The 21,615-nt window shown below is 31.7% G+C and overlaps 1 protein-coding gene across 2 annotated transcripts in view; it reads right to left on the reverse strand.

The window, feature by feature from the left end:
• Window positions 1–21,615, reverse strand: part of LOC142327987 (putative GTP-binding protein 6) — a 60,347-nt gene that overhangs the window by 13,830 nt on the left and 24,902 nt on the right. The window contains exons 2-7 of one of the 2 annotated variants that reach the window (XM_075371414.1): window positions 21,112–21,244; window positions 18,666–18,757; window positions 17,436–17,532; window positions 14,260–14,352; window positions 8,230–8,354; window positions 2,209–2,386 (exon numbers count right to left, since the gene is read on the reverse strand). In XM_075371414.1, coding sequence (XP_075227529.1) covers window positions 2,209–2,386; window positions 8,230–8,354; window positions 14,260–14,352; window positions 17,436–17,532; window positions 18,666–18,757; window positions 21,112–21,244 — 718 coding nt within the window. Of the gene's footprint in view, window positions 1–2,208; window positions 2,387–8,229; window positions 8,355–14,259; window positions 14,353–17,435; window positions 17,533–18,665; window positions 18,758–21,111; window positions 21,245–21,615 lie in introns of those variants that run through there. The other variant, XM_075371413.1, reaches the window with a different exon arrangement.

Raw genomic sequence — 21,615 nt, forward strand, 5'->3', positions numbered from 1 at the left:
TATCATCCTGGCCCATATCATGACATGTAGTGGATTCCAATTCATGCACAAAGTGAGAATTCTATGCTGTTTCATGTCTCCAGCCATAATTCATTTGCAAAAGCTGGCAAATGATTTCAATTTAAGTCTTTTTTAATATGACCATGCATGGTGTCCTAGGTATATTAAATTTGACTGCTTGTTCATCTAAATTTAATTGGAGACAGGTTAATTGAATTGGCAACGATGATAAATTTTTCAATTGCCATTTTCCTAAAGCTGTACTCTCTCTTTTTTAAAGCTGCATCTCTTAGTTAACAAACAGTTTCTGAATAGTCCGCGAGGAGTGGTTTATAGTAGCTGGTTTTCTCTGTGCCCCTGAGGTATATAGGTCTGCAGAGGGTGTTTAATCGAGACTTGACCATGGTAGGATCCCAGGTGGCCAGGGTTACAGCTTAAGCATTGGATTGGATGGAGGTAGGCGCATTGGCATCATGCCACGACTATTTGGGCTCCTGCTGGTGGGGGTGGCCATGCCGCTGGGGTATGTTAACCCGTATGACTGGAGTGCGGCTTCCCTCCACCAGTGGCAGTCCTGACTTGGTAATGCCACGTGAGACACCATGATGGTGCCAGGTGGGGGTTCGGGATGTGTCTCTGGCTCCTGCACAGACTGGAATGTGGTTGTGTTTTCCTAGTTAGGTGATCTAAATTGGTCGACTTATTTGGATGTAGGTCTGAATTTTTATGTTGCGTAAGACATAATTTTGATTGGTATGAGTGTAGCATTGATTTAACTTTAAACTTGTTCATTTTCTGAGGCATTCACAGTCACATACAGTGCTGTCAAATCTGGATTAGGCGCGGGGTTCACGCTTCTGCAGTTTCAGTCAGTTAATTTGAGGGAATCATGTTAGGTTGGATGTCAAGACGTCTGTTTGATGCCTACGTGAAGGCGAAATTTGATATGATACTGATGCAAATGTCTGCCGAGGCATTTACATCAGTGGCATCCCAACCGAGGCCTGGCTGATGACTGTGAGATGTAATCAGTTAGAGGGTCTAAAGGCAACCTCCAGTAAAGCCCGTCATGGCTTGGAATGAAGGGGGTGTGTAGCGACCAGTAACGTCACAAGGTGGGTGTCTTCCTCCTATGGGGTTGGGATGACAAACAGTTATATAGTACTCTTTACTGACAGCTTATCCTTAAGGAGCATACATGTTATGAACCACGCCTTAATAATCAAAAAATGCTGTCAGCATGACTTCATGCTGTCAAGAAAATTCATTATGACACACTTCAGCCCATGCATAAAGGAAAGATAACTCAAAAGAATATAACAAAAGAACATATGGTGATCATTAAAAATAAATTTGAAAATGGTTCCAACTGTGAAATCATTGCTGCGATAAGTATGTTACATCAGAAGGAGCCTACTTTGAAGGGAACAAACAAATTATTTAATTAATTAAGTTAATTATTTTTGTTTTAATGAGCTAAAGTAGGACATATTTTGATGACATCTTGTTAACAAAAAGCTCCTATGAATTGGAATCAACTGTTCTATCTTTATAAGATCTGTCCTGGATAAATAAGAAAAATCTTTAAAAATACTATCAATATATTAAATGTACTATGTAAGAAAAGAATCAACATTTAATAAGATTCTCATGGATACCAATCACAAAATCAAACTGATAACCTACATATTCTAGACATGCATTTATATTGTTGACACACTTGAATGTTATGATATATATGAACATACAAAAAGACACAACATTACACTAAATAAATAGACAGCTTCAAATGTAATATACTTTTTAACCACACCCTAAATATATGTATTTTTGACTATCAAGTAAGTAATAACATCAACTGATGCTTCAAAGAAAAACGGTAATACCAATGAAACAAGATGGTTTTAAGGGCAACTTACAAGTGTTAACATGTCTCTTACACATTAGTTTAAAGAAGATTAGTTTAATTATTCATTAAAGATTAACATCATGGACAAAAAAGTATAAAAAAAAAGTTTTTATCAATTTGAACTGAAATAGATGAAAAAATTTGAACAAAAAATTGATCATAGCAATAATGTTCATTTGACTGAACTGGAACTCTAGAGTAGAATACCTCATTTACACTCACTTCACACTCATTTACATATGTAATCACAAATAAAAAATATTAAGATAATCTGATCTCATTTACTGTATAATATTTACCATGAACAAGTTTAAATCGTTTGCTGAGCATGCTGGCAATAGTCCTTCTTTTGGAACCTCTTGTGCCAATTAATAAAATTCTAAAAAGCATTGAAAGTCTAGTAATTGGTAATTTACTTAATTTTATTTTACAATCATTTATAATTTTGTCTAATGGTCTTCCTTGAATTATTATTGTCTGTAAAAATAAAAAAAATAAAATTTCATTATATACACTATTAAATTAAACAAAATAGATACATAGATTTTTGTAAGGTTATGACACCAAATCGCAACTCTTAAATTACAGATTTTTTTTTTAAATTTAAGTAATTTATGTATGAATTATAATATATTATAGAATATGAAGATATGTTAATTCCAGGAAAGTATTACTATTAAATTACTGGTAAGTGTACCTGCTGTTATAACTTATCAAATGGTTTCAATTTAGTCTCTAAATTTGTTTACACCTTTAGGGGATTCTTATAAAAATTTACATAATATAAATGCTTCAAATGTATTATAAAAAACAATGTTTATAAAATAATTATTTTAATCATTTATATAATCTTTATAATTTGTCTGACAAATTAGAAGTATCACATTGTTGAGACATATGAAGATAAAAAAGTAAAAAAGTGAATTAAAACTGAAACTATTATATTTTTAACAATTTAAACATATTATCTACTCTATTCTATTAATCATCAGGTCAATAAATGGCCACTAAATAAAATAAAATGACAAAAAAATAAAGTGAACAAAGCTCAGAGATTGAGATATGTAATTTGATCTTTAGATCTTGAGCCTTGATTTTTATTTATTACATGCAAAGTGTTTCAGAAGGTTCCTGCTAAATTTTTCAGAAACATTTTTGTCATTAAAATAATGAAGACATGAGTCCAGTAATGCTTTGTTTTTGAGTATTGTCCAATCAAAAGTTTTCCTCCTATTTTGGGATCAAAAGTAAAAAAACAGGTACTGCTACAACAAAATTTTATTATCAAAATCAATAAATTTAGACCTAGACGTTTCTGAAATAATACCTTTCTGAAATCAAACTTTTGTGAATACAGCACTTCCTCTTTATTTAAGGAATCAATGACCCCAAAAGGACCTATTTTCTCAAAAATAATTCTTTGTTCCATAATACAGAGACATTTTCGGTCACTGATCAGGCATCATCACTCCTTTAGTAGTCTAAATTTGTTTAATGCATAAACCTAACAAACTAATATTCTTACATACAGTGAAACTTCCTTTAACAGATACATATCAACTACAGACTCCACTTAATACCAGAGACTTTCAGATTCCCTGGCAGTTTTATATTGGTATTAATTGATAAAATACTACTCAATAAGAGACGTTCTTAATAATCAATGGATAATGTTCTGAAATGGACATTGAACATGTTATTCATGATTGGTGTTTACTTATAGACTCATCAAAAAGACTCTTAAAGGCAGTGTTGTTGTGTAAATCTTAAGTTTCCTTCTACACCAGTAGCACATGCTGTAAGAATCTTTTGTCAAAGATTTTAAAAGCTATTAGTATGATGAAAACTCTTGGCCAATCATTACTGACCTGAAAGTGATAGGGGTTCTTCTCGGTCTGCAGAGTGGCTTTACAAAATATATATGTTTCTTGTGTTTGTGGGATAGTTAGGCTACAGATAAACACTACGCAGTTATACACTGGCCAAAAAGAAATCAGTTTACTCCAAGAAAGGAAAATATTGTCAATAATCCCCTTGTCGAAGCGGATTGTATTATTTTAGCCCCTCTACACGCAAAACTAGCCTGATGAAGAATATTGTAAAAGCATTAGATAAATATGGAGATGGCTTTAAATATTTAACTACGGTTTTTTCACATTTAAGTGAAGCCAAATTAAAAGATGGAATTATTCATTGGGCCACAAATAAGAAAATTAATGTGCGAAAATATATTTGACAGCAAATTGAATCCTAAAAAACTAGCACCATGGAAGTCATTTAAAGATGTCGTTACTGGTTTTCTTGGAAACAAAAAAGCTGAAAATCATGATTAGCTCATAAATTAACTCTTAGTGAGTAAAAACTAATTTAGGCTGCAGAATGTTAACCCACCAGGTTGGTCTAGTAGTGAACGTGTCTTCCCAAATCAACTGATTTGGAAGTCAAGAGTTCCAGCATTCAAGTCCTAGTAAAGTCAGTTATTTTTACACAGATTTGAATACTAGATCGTGGATACCAGTGTTCTTTGGTGGTTGGGTTTCAATTTACCACACATCTCAGTAATGGACGAACTGAGACTGCACAAGACTACACTTCATTCACACTCACACATATCATCCTCATTCATTCTCTGAAGTTGGACTTCAGAGGATTATTATTTGGACTTTTTCCCTTTAAACTTTGGTGACATCAATGACGAACAAGGAGAAAGGTTCCACCAAAATATACTGCAGATGGAACAATGTTATCAAGGCAGATCTATGGTATGATGTATGATGTATGATGGTATGATGGCAAATCTATGGTGGGTGACTATTGCTGGATGATAAAAAGAGATGACTTCACTGAACACAAAAGAAAAATAAGAAAAAAGAAGTTAAGATAAACATGAATGTCTGCAAAATAAAGAAGGAAAATTTTAATTGTAATTATTATTTTTGTATTCTATTATTTAAGAAGTTTCTCAATAATTTAGTCATATCTAAAAATCTGAGGGTGATGATGAAAACTGATTTTATTTTAAGATTCAATAAAAAAAATACATTCTAATTCACCTGCTTTTATCTCAGTTCCAAATTATTATTTTTTTTTTTTTTATTGATCTGTGTAATTAGTTAAGCAAATGTTCATTTCCTATAATGCCAGGCCTCTCGGTTGACAATTTGACTTATGAGTGGATTTGTAGGGCTCGTGTTAATAACATTTTGGTCTCTGGTAATTTGATACATGAGAAAGCCCTAGAAAGTGCTTAAGAAATCTGTTATGATAAGTTTAAAGCATCAGGGGGTTGGATATAAGTTCTGAATTAGACAATGTTTCATTTAAAAATGTTTGGGGTGAAATGTCTGGGGCTGTAGAGGAGAATTTGGTATCTGAGTGGAAGGAAAAGTCAAATGAAATATGTGTAAGTTATAATGAAAGAAGCATTTTTAATTGTGATAAGATTGGCCTTTTTTCCAGGCTTTGCCCAGTAAAACAGTGTCTTGAAAGAGGAAAAATGTTCTAGGGGGAAGAAATCAAAAGAAAGACTGACTGTTATGTTGGCTGTGAATATGTCAGATGAATTTAAAAACCATTAATAATCGGCTAAGCTGTAAAGCTACGATATTTTAAGGTCGTAAACATAAATTCATTAGAAACTGAATGTTATTCAAATAAAAACTCTTGGACATAATAGGAATGGACATAATGATGGTTGCTAGATGGATGATGGATATGATGATGGATGCTAGGGACATAATGATGGAATGGTTAAGTTTTGATCATAGAATGGGAAGGCAAAATAGGAAATTCATGCTATTCTTGGACAATGCAAACTCCCACCCTAATGTTAGCAAAAAGAAATTAAAATTTATATATCTTCCCTTAAATACTTTCACAGATGTCAACCACTTGATCAGTGGATCATTCAGAAATTTTAAATTCAGTACAGATAAAAGGTGTTATAGTACTTATTGTTTAACAACGTATGAAGTTACGGATGCATGAGCTTCTTAACAGTATTAGTGTCTTGGATGGAGTTTTATGGATTCTTATGGCAATAAAGTAGGTTACTACTGTGACAGTGAGAAACTGTTTTGTAAAAGCCGGTATTAAACCTCCACAAAACTAACTTCAATTCCCAACATTGAAAATCTTACTGAACTAAATGAAAATTCTGTGGAACAAAGTGAATTACAAGAACTTATTGAACAGTTTGGAAACTGCACAAAGAGTACCTGAATATTAACAATGCATACAACACAGAGGACATATCAACTGACATCTGGTGATCTTGTTGCTGCCTCAGACTACTGATTACTTCCAAAACAAACGATAATAACTCTGAAGAAGATGATGAACCCGGACTTACCATTACAAGTAAGGAAGCGACAGAAGAGATTAGAAAATTAAAGCAATATTTCTTTCAAAAAGGATTACCAGAGAGCGTTATTTTAATATCAGAAGTGCAGTCGCTTATTGAAAAAAATATGTACCAGGACTTACGTCAAACTAAAATAGACAGCTAGTTTAAAGCATCTACAAATAAATAAATTGTACGTATCTGTATTTGATTTTTACATTATTTTTTGTACATATATTCTGATTAATATTTTTGTATATTACTGTAGTTTCTGTAGTGTACATTGCTTTCTTATTCCATTTTAATATTGTGTAGTATTTTTTTTTTTATTCTAGTATGATCATACAGGACAGTTTAACTTTCAGAAACAATAAAAAAAAATTGAATTTTTACAAAGTTATTTTAATTAGAAACTATTTTTTTTTTTTTAATTATAATTTACATGAAATAAAAACGCAATTCTTGCTCTATTCAAAGTGCTTTTGTTCTCTACAATAAGCAAACATAATACTGTTTTCACCTTTTTTTTCTAAATAACAGACATATTGTTGTTCCTCAGCCGTGTCCAATGTTGAGAAATTTTACTGATTTATTACAAATTATAAGCTACAGAGGTACAGAATTATTAAATTGTAATAGCACTTTACATTTTAAAACAATTAAATAAACAAAGCAACAATTAGGGAATTTTAATTATTTTTAACAATGACATCCCATTCCAATAATTTCAGCTATAAAAATACAATAAAAATTATAAGATTTTAATTTTAATAAATCAGTGATAACATAATCACATAAAAGTTAAATTATTCATAATAATAATAGTTATATCTAAAAACTTTATAAAAAATATCAATTTTTCTGTTAATTTGTTTACTTGAATCATTTTCGTTACAATTTCCATTGTAAAATGAATGTATTGTCTGTTATCTGTTCAAAATGAGATATAATATCTGTTCAAAATGTAATGCAGTAGTTACTTTATTCTTCCCCCCATGATTTCTACATTATGGATTTGCATTTCAACATCTATGTTTTCGGTAAAATGTTTTCTGCATAACAATGATTTATATCAATATTGATAGATTTTTTCAATGCTCTATTCACATTTCTTTTTTTATGCTACAGCACCTGGTATTCCTTTTCTAAACCATAATTACAATGTTTATAGTTCAAATAGTCTCTTTTTCAGTAACTAAAATCATGCTTGGTTGTGTCACCATCAGTCATCATAGCTGTTCTATCATCAACTTTAATGACTCTCAGCAAATTTTATGCACGTCATCTAACAGTTCTAACATTCACATCGTGGACCTTTACTCTGACCAGTTTTTATTACAGATTCTTCATTATCTTACCTGGTGTAAAGTTTAATTAGTTTTAAGAGTATCAGAAAACATTTATAATTTAACCATTGCTTTGGTAGGCACTATGCATTATAAAGGCTCCTTCACGTCACAATGAGGGACTTAATAATACATCTTTTTCATAATTTGTACCTTTGTCCTTTTTGTACTTATTTTTTTGTATACTTTACATTTTGAATGTACCACCAACTGATATAAACCCGGAATACTCATTACCTTGATGTTTGTACATCACATTACACGTATCTTTATCCAACTACCTTTCATTTGTTTTGTGGGCAGAAAGATGGTGATGAGATGGCTCCTAAGAGATTCTTGTACTGCCCTTTAGCTAGAAGGATAAAAAGTTGTCCAAGGAGGATATGATTGCAGGGATGAAGAATCTTGTAGAGGCTATGTCAGGCCAATGTCTTCTCCTGGAAGGAGACAAGACATTAATGGTCTGTAGAAAGTGGAAAGCAGAGAAATTTATAAGACTAACACAAAAAGATAATAGTTAAATATGACGACACTCTAAGACACATTTTCTAAAATAAACTTGATTCACAGAAATAGTGCTCAAGATATATTCTTTACCAAACATAAAGTTTAATATTATGAACATTATTTACCTTTAGTGAATTTTTATATACCGCTTTCAAATCTTTGGCCCTTTGTCTATAATCAATCATCATTGATCGAAACTTTTCATAAGACCAATTAGTTAATGTCTTATTCCATAGATCATCAACAGTATCTGTAAAGTAATTTTTTTTTTACCAGCAGAAAATAGTGTAACGTAAAAAAGATTACAAACACTATGATTAATAAAAAAACACTCTCAAGGGATCAAATATTACACCTTATACTCATGCTAATGTAATCTATTTCATGTGAAAGAATAACCAACTGAATCAATATTATGATTAATTAAATTTTTCTTTTACAATCTTCAGATATTTCCATTTTAAAATAAACTAATAAATGATTATTTAACTGTCACATGGGTGTTGGTATCAGCCTCTTAAAGTATGCTATAAAAGATATTTAATTTTTAGATTTTATTTAATAAAGTAGTAACATAACATGTTTTAGAAATTATAGTTATTGTTTTTGGAATAGCTCAAATTTTTATACTAGATCCTCTTTTCTTTAATCTATGTGAAATGACATAACTGATTATTTACCACATATTTACTATATTTACTTGTAACAATGTTCTTCAAAGAAATAATGATCTTAATTTAATTATTACAGATATGCATCAATTAACCATAAAAAACAGAATTGTTCAATTTTTAATGTCTCCATTTTATATGATAATGATTCAGAAGGTGAGATCATAAATTAGTCATTAAAACTTTAAACTGGCAACTACAATTTTAATAGATTTTGTTTAAATTATGTTTGACAAAAAATTATTCTGGGCTTAAGTCACATCAGAAAAATTGCTTGTGTAAAGGTTTATTATCTAATTTTAGCTCCTTATTTCCATTGTGCCAGGGGCTATATTAGTGTTTTATTACTTCCATACAGCATACAGAAGCTGTAAGATAATAAATCAAATGAGAATATTCATAGAATTCTGCATTATTTTTCAGAAAAGAAATTCACTAGATAATTCAAGAATGAAATTTTCATTACCTTACAGAAATTCTTTCTAAGATTACTAACGTTTCCTGATCATTTACTTACTACTTATTACGCAGTCTTCCACAGCAGTTATTTACATTTATTTTCAACAAATATGTTCCATAAAAGGGACATGCATTTGAGAGCTAAGATTTATGACAACAAACGTAGATATGTGGGTACCTAAATGGGGGATGTTAGGCAAAGATTTTAGACTGTAATAAATCCTATGTTATATTTCTTACAAACAAAGCATTCATAACATTGATTAATTCTTAGTGCACAAATTAACAAAAAATAACAGCATCTTATAAATTACGTTAAAAAATAACAATGTGCATTTTTTCTGTATTATCTGCATCTTTTACTAATAATAAATAGTGTATATGGTTTGATAAGCTGAGTTTCAGTAATGTATTTTTTATTTTGGCACCACTATTCAGTTGACAGGTCTGATGCTATTCTCCATTCTCTCTGTTCTACAATCTTTTAATCTCAATAATATGTACACTCTACATCTACAAGTATTTGTTTCAGACATTCTGAACATCTCTTTTCTACAGTTTTTACCTTCTATAAACCATCTATTACTAGATCAATTAAATCTGGATGTCCACCATCCTAGCTTGTTTCCTTACAAAATTCTTCAGACTTCTCTCATGTTCTGTTGATCTTAAAATTCTTGATTTTAATTTTACTGTCCATGTAATTAGCAATATTACATTTCTATGATTTTTTTTTCTTCATTGAATTCTACTATCCATGTTTCATTACTATTGTTTTTAAATGGTCTTTAGACTCTTGTACGATATTTCATTTTTGATGTTCTGTTTGTGAAAGGTTCATTCCTGTAAACATTTTCTTTTATGTAACCCTGAAAAAGGAACGTGGATGGTCATAGTCCATGAGGAAAGATTTTCTAATCAATAAACTTGCACAAAATTAAGATTATATTGTTCAGTATGTGTGCTGTTACATTATCTTGTTGCAGCTAGCTGTTACCAAGTTACTGAGTCGGTTGGTGGATGTAAGAGAGTGTAGAGACGTCTTGTGCTGCTCTACATTTTAGTGAGTTTTGGATGGATTTTTTTTTGGGTTATCTGTAGATAAGCTCAAAACTGTAGTTTTGAGCTTTGGAATTTGATGGCAGAATTTTTTTTGAATGTGTTGAGTAATGTGAAATGATTTTTGGACGACAGATTGTTTTTTTATTATGAGTTTTTTGTTTTAGACTTTATGGAGTAGTGAAATAAGATCTATAATTGAGTACTGCTGCACAGGTTTCTGCAGGATTGATATTGGTGTAAGCAAGGACTTTAAAATTTTTTCTGCTTCATGGTGAGTTATACTGCAAATTTTTTAAGTTCTGTAAAAGAATATAAGGGGAAACCTTTTTTACTACATCTCAGTTCCTATTGGTCCTATCAAAAAATCCTTCTGGTTCAATACATTTTGGGTCATTCTCCATCTTTTGGCAGGGTGATCCAAAATTGACGCCCCACCACAAAATTTTAAAAGAGTAACCCGCACTCTTCAACTCCTCATTTTGCTTCATTAATTTAATCAGCCACAATGAACACTGCTTAATTTTCACTTTAGTGTTGGCATTAGCCACCAACAACTAGCTAATTTTCCAACCTGCATGCCAATCTCATCTAACAATTGTTCAAAAGCACATAGCGCAGCAGCTGCACTACCTCTTCGAACTCCCAGGCACCAAGACCAAGTAGAGGTGGCTGTGGTGGAGATCCCACTATTTTCTTTTGAGGAGATATGGAGAGCTGTGAGGCGGTTATCTAGACAAAAAAAGAGTCTGTGGACTGGACAGCATCCCAAATGAGGCAGTTACGGCTGCAATTGAGGTGGTGATGGGTCAGGTATTGCATGCGTTTAACCGAATATTGCTTTATGGTAATGTGATGGATGAGTGGAAAAGAGGCAAGGTGGTGCTGCTCTGGAAGGGAGAGAGTATGGTGGAAGAACCAAGCAACCTTTGACCACTGTGCCTTCTCAGTTGCTTAAGAAAATTGTTTGAAAGGATGATTGTGGAGAGACTGTTGGAGGAGGTTGGTTTGAAAGGAGGTCTTATTGACCTTCAGTACGGGTTCAGGAAGGGGTGCACCATGATGGATGTGGTGGAGAGGGTTATGAGCTTGGTGGACCGAGCTGCAGCAGGCACATGGTGGACAAAGTCTTTTCCGGCAGTGGCATTGTTGGATGTATGAAATGCATTTAACGCTCTGCCGTTTGGATGTGTTCTGGAAGAGTTACAGAGAAGAGAAATCGGTACCTATTTGGTGAGAATACTCCAGAATTATTTTTTTCAAATAGGGTGGTGGTTGGGGTAGCTGAAGGACAGGTAATAGAGGCCACAGTGGAGTGTGGAGTTCTGCAGGGTTTGGTGCTAGGGCTGACTCTGTGGAACCTTGCTTATGATGGCATCCTCAGGTTGGAGTATCCTGAGGGTATCCATATTACGGGATTTGCTGATGATGTCTCTCTAGTGTTCATTGGAAAGACGGAGGAGGAAGTGATGCAAAGAGGTAACTTGGCAATCAGTGCCGTGGATAAGTGGTTGAGTAGAGAAATCTCAGTCTTGCGGCATAGAAGACAAAGTTAATGGTAATGGCAGGAAGGAGGAATGTGGAAGAAATTACATTGATAGTTGGAGGGGTGGCTATAGAGCCAATGAAGAAGGCTAAATATTTGGGAGTTTGGCAAACGCACTTTTCAGCCGCATGTGATGGAGGCAGTTAATAAGGCCAGTAGGACTCTTATCAGCTGTCTCCAAGCTTAAGAGTAGGGTTGGCGGGCCGAGTACATCCAAGCATAGGATGTTAGCTGTGATGGTGTGATCCATCAGCCTGTTTGCGATCTCTTTATAGAGTAGAGTCTTAGAGAAGAAGAAGCCAGTCAGGAAGTTGGAGGTGCTGCAGAGGCGGCTGGCTATTGGAGTAGCTTGTGCATGTTGGACAATCTCTAGAAAGATGCCTCCTCTTGAGTTATTGGCTTTGGAGAGAATGGAGAGGTCGAAGGAGGAGAGTAAGAAGACTGCAGGAGAAGAATTGTTAGAGAGGTGGCAAAATTGATGGGAGAGAGGTCGGGCAGTGGACGTGGAGGTTGATCCCATCCATTAAGCTGTGGTATAGAAGGAGACATGGGGTGCTGTCATTTAAGCTCACCCACGTTTTGACGGGCCATGACTGTGATGTTAGAGGCTACAAGGCACATCTCCCAAGAGACTGAGTATTGCTTGAGGGCGGGGACAGTCTTGGGTGGTAAGGGGGTAAGCTAGCTGTTACCAGCCTCTGCTTTTAGTTAAACTTTATGCCATATTCATGGTATTACCTCACATTACAGAGGTAGCGTGTCTTTTTGTGTGTTCAAATTCAGTAAAGGCAATTCAACCTCAATCAGATATTTTTATTACTCATCTACTTATTTCAGACATATGTGTATCTGTTTCTGACAAACATAATACATGTATTAATTGCTTTTGGGTTCCTATCTGTGTAGGAATTCCAGGTAATGAAAGAACTGATGTGCCCATAAAGAAAGCATCTACTCACTCAATCTTCACACAGTGAATGACAAGTTGAGATTATATATGCTTCGTGATTTTACAAACCATGTCAGTGGAGAGACATGTGATGAAGTTATTGGGCTGGCTGTTGTAAATAAACTACAATGCATTAAAGAACACTGTATTGCTGAGGAGGTTATTAATGTGGTCAGTTGCCATGAACTCATCCGATGTTGGTTGCACTTTGAGAATATCATCCGGGTTAATGTGTGAATATCTAATGACTTCTGGCAATGAACCAATATGTAAGCCAGTCTGACATGTTCTCACTGAGTGCAATATTAGAGTAATCATGTATTCTAGTTGATATGACTGAGATAGTTAAGTAAAGCTTTTTATTTTTATTCAATTGCTAATAGAATTTTATTGTAGCCAAACAATAATTTATGTGTATATATATATATATATATATATATATAAAATCAGGCTCAAGGAATGAAAGTTATCTCATTCTGTTTTATTTTCTTTCTCTTTTGGCAATGATGTGGGAATTATTCTTTTGTTTTTGTTATTCTCTATTTTTTATCTAAATCTTTGTGTTCATAAGCTGAGAAATAAAAATGTAGTTTTTGGAAAGTAGCAATAACAACCATCTTGGTTATTAACCCCCAAAAAGCTGTAGCAGTGATTAAATTCTGTCCATCAATAATATTTGCTGTTATTGTTTCCAGGAATAAAAATCGGTCCCATTATTTTCTTCCATGAGGTCACAAATAAATTTTGATATGTGACTTTTCTTTTATTCTATCTTCTGTGAATGTAATGATAGTGGGTCCTCTGCAGAATCATTCTCCATTATTCTGGTTCCATAACCATTTAAGTGAGATCAGGCTTAATCACTAAAGTAAACAACAAAACACCTGAATACTGATAAAAAAAAACATGAAACGTCGGCAACAAGTTGCCACAATTCATGTAAAATGTTTTACTACACATACATTTTTTTTTCTAATATTTCTCTAAGTCAACAAGAAAAAGTTAATACAACTTCTTTTATAAAATCAAACAATACTAAAAACTTGTATTTAGTAAAATTAAACTATATTAAGTAAAAAACTGAATATTAATAAAAGAATTCAAGAGGCTTTTTCTAATTATTGTAGGGGGAATTATAACTTATACAACTTTATAAGCTATCTATTTCTATTTTAACTATCATATCTGCTTTAGGTACCTAATGTACATACACTTACAGGCCTACACATTCAAGTTCACATTTTCATGTGTTCAATACATATTCATGCTATTTTCTGAGAATCAACATTTATTATTTAACAGATTCAACTATTTGTTTGTATTTGTGTTGTTCTCAAAAATATTTGTTTCATAATTTATAAGATCTTAAGAAGACTGCTTTATAAAAACAGCCAATCAAAACTTGACATTCAGAATTTATTTGATTGATAAAAACAGGGAAAGTAAAAAAAAAATATATTTTTTAACTTACAGTCTTTTGGATCATGAACAAACTCTAAAGTGTGTGTTGGAAGGACTCCACACTTCTGTAATGCCTTTGCTTCAGCCCTTGTTCTTGGAAAACCTGTAATGAATTTATAGTTAAATTGTAAATAGTATACTAGTTCATAACAATAAGAAACTGATAAAAACAAAGTATTATTTATACTCAACATTAAAAAAAAACATACTGCACTATCAGATATGATTTACATAACAGACTGATATTACAAGGATATCCCTCCTTGTAAATAAAACAGTTACAATACTCAGTCCAACAGAGATTCAAATTACTTACACCTTTCTTCCTAGTGAACTATCCAACAGCATACATTACATCTCAAGTATATAAGGGAAAGATGGGGGGTGTGAAATGGTTTTTCTGTAGGGCAAGCCTAAATTCTCCTAATATATATTGAAATAACAAATAAAAATAACTGTGTTAAATAAAAATGTACTAACTAACCATGAGAAAATTATTTAAACCTTAATTCATAAACCACACTTTCTAAAAAATTATCTAGACATAAGATACATAATTTTTTTATGATACTCAAGCTGATAGTCACAGAGCCTTCTGAGTGGGTTTATATTAATATTAATAATAACTTTCTTTTCATAAAGAATTAATCATATTGATATTAGTAGTTAAACTGTTTGAAATAAGTAAAATTATTTTATAAATAAATATGAAGCTGGATGAAAAATAAGCTCAATCCTGCAATTACAGTGACATTGTAGCTCAAAATATTCTAGCACAGTGTTTATACTGTTGACAAAATGTAATAATTTCTACAAACAGTGAACTTGTGACAAATGTCACACACAAACATCTTTGCTCAAACTTCATATCAAGCTCTTTTTTTTTTGAATGATTAAAATAAAGTAAAATAAAATGATATTTCTAATTGATTTTAAAAAAATCATAAATAAAAAGATAATCAAAAAAACTAGTAAAAAAGTTATTCTCGCTAAACAAAAAATTGGTTCTACTATCAAGTTTTTAAAGTACAATTATCTATACAGTAGTCCCCCTGCTATCAGTCCCCCGTTTAACCGACATACCGGGTTAACCACCGAATCGCCTAAAATTACGGTTTAACCGACTCTTCGGGTTAAAAGACCCTCTATTTTTTTAATAAAATAATTAATTTTTCAACTCATTTTTTAAAATTTTTTTATATAATTTAATGTAATTAGGCCCTATACAGTACAGTACTGAATTAGTTATATGCGATAATAATAAGTCCCAAATACAAAGGAAATATTTTTATGAAATGTAACATACAGTACACGAGTAGACTTTACACTACTGTGTGACACAGTGTCTGACTCGTATACTTCATCAGTCTAAACATAAACAAATAATTTACGCTGTTATTTGTCGCATTAAGTTTTTCACAACATCGATGCATTAAGCGGTTTCATTTAAAGACTTTTTCAATAAGATGATATCATAACTGAGTTATAATCTTGAAGAGAAGGCTCTTCTGAATTATCAGTTGCGTTTTGAATCGTGTGATGTAAAGTGGCGTCTATGAGTGAAAAGTTATTTTATACAATACGTACAAATTATAGCATTGCGAAAAATAACCGCCATTTTAAGTAACAAAAATACAGTATGTAGAGTATTTTTTTCGCGTACATTAAATTTTAGTTTAAGTTCAGTACAGTAACTTAATCAAGTACAAGATTTCTTTTTATTTTATTCTATTCAGTATAACGTAATGAGTTTCTTACGTACCGATAGGTGCAAAGTTTTTAGTTTTAGGTAACCTTTAAAATCCCGTACAGTTTACTTTTTACCTGTACTTATGAGTAGCAAAAATACGTGGGGAAACTAAACTGAAAGTATTACAATTAGACAAAGATCGATCTGTAAAATCAGCGACATTAGATTTAGGTGTTGGTGAAAAACAACGGTTAAACACGGTTGAAGTACATTTTACGCAGTAAGTCAACCAGGTGCCTCTTCAGTCGAGGTGTACTTTAAAAACCCTGTGTTAGTTTTACAAGACCAAGCACTGTGGATGTGGTTCCTCCAAGAAAGAAAATGAGGAACACCTCCCGGCGAACCTCTGTTGAAAGAAAATGCCATTATTCTGAATGGAAAAATCGTTTCAGCAAATGGTTCTTGCAACACCACTACTATACTAGCAACTTCTTTATATCAAGTGAAGGATGGTTACATCGTTGGAAAAAGCGCCATGGAGTCCATACCTATATCTGGCGAAAAATTAATTATCTGTAGACTACGCCGCAGCGGAAAAATTCAACTACTTCATGAAAAAAAAAATCATTGATGAAGAAAAACTTGGTTTAGAACTGCATAATATTGATGAGACGGGCTCTTATATAAGTCGCTGCCAAATAAAACGATGGCCCTTCGGGATGAACACGCTACTCCAGGATATAAGAAATCAGAAGATCGGATAATTATAGTCGTCTGCTGTAATGCAAGTGGGACTTATAAACTTCCATTATTTCTAGTAGGAAAGTCCACAAATCCGAGAGCGCTGAAGAACATTAATAGAAAGATAAGTGCTTCGTTATTTAAAGAACGGTTTCATCACGAATTCGTTCTTAAAGTAAAACAACTAAGAAAATTAAAAATATGCTTCAAAAGAAGACGCTAATGTAACTTTGCCTAATTAACTAAAAAAAAACTACAACTTGAGACGTAATTTACAATGTAGTCATGGCACGGAATGATATCATCCATGACAAAAAGTAAATGCTAGAAAGCAGCACTTACCAGAAATTTGTGGCGCGTGTAGCAGTAGCGATGCGGATGAGGCGCAAAATCCAGATCCTGAATATATTGTAAACGCGGAATTTTTTAACGATTCAGGGAGATAAACACGGAAAGCGCAGCGATGACACGAATACCGTGAACAAATGGATATGCAGTGACGAGCTATTAGATAATGAAATTATGAACGACGATGATATTGACGTTTTTGAGAAAATCAAACTAATAAGGAAAACGAAGAAAAAAAATGTGATGACGAAGACGATACAAAAACAGCATACAGAAGCAAAAAATGTTTTTAACACGGCTATACGTTACGACGAATAGTAACCTAATCACACAGTAATATACTATGTTACATAAAAATCAGATTTTACTAAAATACAAGTAATAGTTTAAATAATAAATTTAATTACCAACAAGAACCCAGCCCTTTGTTTGGCATTTTTTACTGATGTGTTTTGAAGTCACTCTGGCCAAATCTTCAGGATTATACAATGGTTCTACGTCATTCTGTAACAATTGAGCATTGTAATTTATTACAGATTTAAAATAATTTACTTACAAAAATATAAAATGTATTGCAAAAATCTTTTATAGAACTTAACTTAATTTAAATGTCAGGAAAAGATTTTTGAAAGTGTATGTTTGGAGTGTCGCTTTATATGGAAGTGAAACTTGGACAATCGGAGTATCTGAGAAGAAAAGATTAGAAGCTTTTGAAATGTGGTGCTATAGGAGAATGTTAAAAATCAGATGGGTAGATAAAGTAACAAATGAAGAAGTATTGCGGCAAATAGATGAAGAAAGAAGCATTTGGAAAAATATAGTTAAAAGAAGAGACAGACTTATAGGCCACATACTAAGGCATCCTGGAATAGTCGCTTTAATATTGGAAGTACAGGTAGAAGGGAAAAATTGTGTAGGCAGGCCACGTTTGGAATATGTAAAACAAATTGTTAGGGATGTAGGATGTAGAGGGTGTACTGAAATGAAACGACTAGCACTAGATAGGGAATCTTGGAGAGCTGCATCAAACCAGTCAAATGACTGAAGGCAAAAAAAAAAGAACTTAACTGTAATTTAATAGAGGAGAACTAATGAGTAATACCCCTCATAAGTACTTGACTTGTTAATACATCCACTAAAAGAAACTAAAACTTCTATTAAACTAAAAAGTACCCGTCAGTAAAGACATTGTTATTTCTTACAGAAATCACTTGTATAATTTATTTAAAAATTTTATCAGTACTAAATTTTTAAATAGATCTACTGAATCATAACACAAGATCTCACTTACAGAGACTTAATTTTTCTTAAGTCCTGGATTCAAACTAAATTTTCTTTTGTAATATGTTGTTTAATCACCTAAGGCTACTCACAATATTAGACAAATAAAATGGCAGAGCCATTTTAGAGTCAGAGTCAGAGTCAACTTTGCTTTTTTGTTTGCTACTGAGATAGATTTGAAGTCGTTAAAAAAATTTGAAGAATCTTTTTTTTAATTCAAGGTTATATAAGCAAGTGAAATCTTGAGTCAGGATAAATAAAGTACAACTGTAGATTACCTGTACTGATCAATTACTAAAAGTAATACTATTAATTAAAATAAAATAAACAATTTTTTTACAACACGTTATTTTTACCTCCTGAACAGCATATTCTGAAACAATCTCTGATAATGGGATTACAATGATATCAGTTGCTGCTGCTAAACGATTAGCAAGTTGTTCAAGAGCTGTAAATCATAAAAAAAAATAAATAAATGAATGACTGCATTTTATTTGGTAATGAATAATACTCATTGTTACTCATCAGGAAACTGACAACTCATCAATTGTAATATCAGCAAAGCTCAATTGTTTACTCTCTGCAGCAAAAATCACTTTCTTAATTTCTCAAAGTTGAAATACAATGCATGTGAACTCCTTGGCTTATGAAGATATACTGATGGAAAATATCTTAGAAAAGTTGTATTTATTACTCAATAAATATTTTTAGTATTAGATCAGAAATAAAAAATTTATTCCACAACAACTTTTTTATTTATAAAATAACTTTTATACTATTGCTATTGGCATTAAAAGAAACAACACAGAAGTTTTACATTTTTAGTTCTAAAAGTGCAGAGAGTAAGTGAATTTTCTTTGGCTCTACCAGCCTGACATTTGAAAATAAACAACTAAGTAAATTACAAAAAAATTTCTACACATAAAGTGTACACATGAAGTATTAAAGGAGCATAGTTGGTTAGTTATGTTATAATGAAACATTCCCCCTAAGCAGAAGGTTGATAGTTGAGGCCCAGTCAAACCAGTTATATTTCTTTCTCCAGCCACCATTTTATTTTAGGATCACATCTAACATTTAAAAAACTTATTATTATTTTTTTCTTAATATCAAATAATGACTACAGCAATAGGACTTGAGTAAAATCAAATTCAAATGAGGAACTGCCAGTTCCCTCCTACGATGAGTGTACTTATTTTTAATGAAAACTGTGACTATGCCACTACTAGTCAGTTCTGTAAACATTCAATTGTTAATATGATGATTAATTATACAAAGAACCCTGAACTTGTGATATATTTTGCATTAAAGTAAAAAAAATATTAACATATATGTTCAATTGAAAATATAATTTTATTACTTTCTTAAACATAAAAATAAAGCATGTTCTAATATTTCTCTTCTATAAACGATGTTCTATTTATTAATTTAAATTTTAAATAACACATTAATTTTGATGATCTAACAATGTATTATTGTTACAATGAGCAGGAATATCACACAATTTATAAGCACTATCACACAATCTTTCTAATCATTTCAACAATACTCCTCTGCTTTTTAAAACACCTACATAATAAATACAATAGTTCTTGTCTAGTTTTTCTATTGCACAGGCTTCATGGATAAGCTCAATTGAAGAAAACCAGTTTGTGCTGATCCTGTATCATTTTATATTTCAGTAATCATGAATACTTAGTCGTACAATATTTGGTGTAAAATTATTAAAAGTTAAATGTAGTAAATTTACATTCAGCAAAAACAATGAAATTTTTTTAACAGTTAAATCACACTTATGTTAAATATAACATTAAGTACAACATTCCACCATACAATTTAATTTATACTGGCACCATATATTTCAATCCAGTAGTAATGTTCTCAAAGTTATTAAAGAACTAAAGAAATATAAGGAGTCCAAAAAAACTGAATCAGACAAATAATAATTTGAAATCCACAGTCCATGGACAGTGAATTCAAATCAAATACTCTGAGTATTTAAATTCAGGAACAATAAATCAATTTTACAAACTTAATGATTTTTAAAAAAGCAAATTTTCTTACAACAAATTATCAATACAAGAATTTTGTTTAGCAGATTGTTTTATCACACTGCATTAAATTTTAGTAAAGTATTTAATTATGTTAAAAATGAACTGAAATAAAATTTATGTTTAAAACAGCAGAAGTACTTTTCCACTAAGAATAAATCATCTTGACTGAATTAAAACACAATCTATCAGATTTGGAAAAAAACTTTTTCTGGAGGCCTTGTTTGTTTGCTTGAATTTTAATAGTAATTAAATTAAATTGAAAATATTAACTTAATTAAGTCAGTATGAATTAGCAGTTATTTAAAAATGGATTATAAATAACATAAGGCCAGTTTATTCCACATTGCAGAACTCAACAATCACTAAGTAATGAAAAGCACAAAAGATATTTTATGCAAATGGCAAAGATTAACATGTAAATTGATAGTTAAATAGTGTAGTGAAACAGAAATGACATAAAATATCTAATGAATAAAAATGAGTGGCACTGGATTACTACTAGCAATATAAATAGCACTTAACAATAAGCTAAAAATCCATCAAACAATCCACTTAGCAACAGAATGCCATTAATTGACATCTTAGTTATTTGTACTAAATTACTGTTTTAGTACCAGTAAATTACTGTTTTAGTTATTACCAGTACTGTTTTATACAAAAATAGTAACGCTGTACAGTTGAGCATTACAGGGAAAATTCTATCATTTTTACACAGGTTAAAATTTAAAAACAGTATATATGTTTTTACCCATATGTGTAGGTGCAATAAATATAATTTTTCTTGGAACAATTTTCACGTTTACATGATTATTCAATAATTCATTTTTCAAAAATGTTACTGGGTCATCAGGCCGTTCTTTTATTAAAGCATCACACAGTTCCTGAAAAATAAAAATTCATAACTCATTGAACCTTCTTTACATATGAGGGAGAACTAAGAAAGTTCTAAGCCTGACAAAGAAAATAAATGATTTTTCTGAAATTTTTATTTATTTATCAATTTAGTCACCTTGCAATCCAATACATTTAGACCAAGGACTTTTTAAGAATCCTAAAGTAATTTGTAACTGATCGAACTTCAACTTTATCCATTTTTCAGAAAATGTAAAATTTGTTTTTTTTTACTCAATCGCCACAAACAGGCAAGTATCGCTTGCATCGAAAACTTTGTAGCATGTCACCTAAAGGATAATACTTGACAAAAATAATAGTAATGAGTAACACCTTCACCTTGATCTCCAGCAACTAAACA

Source organism: Lycorma delicatula, chromosome 7 (assembly GCF_047948215.1).
Source record: "Lycorma delicatula isolate Av1 chromosome 7, ASM4794821v1, whole genome shotgun sequence".
Lineage (NCBI taxonomy): Eukaryota > Metazoa > Arthropoda > Insecta > Hemiptera > Fulgoridae > Lycorma > Lycorma delicatula.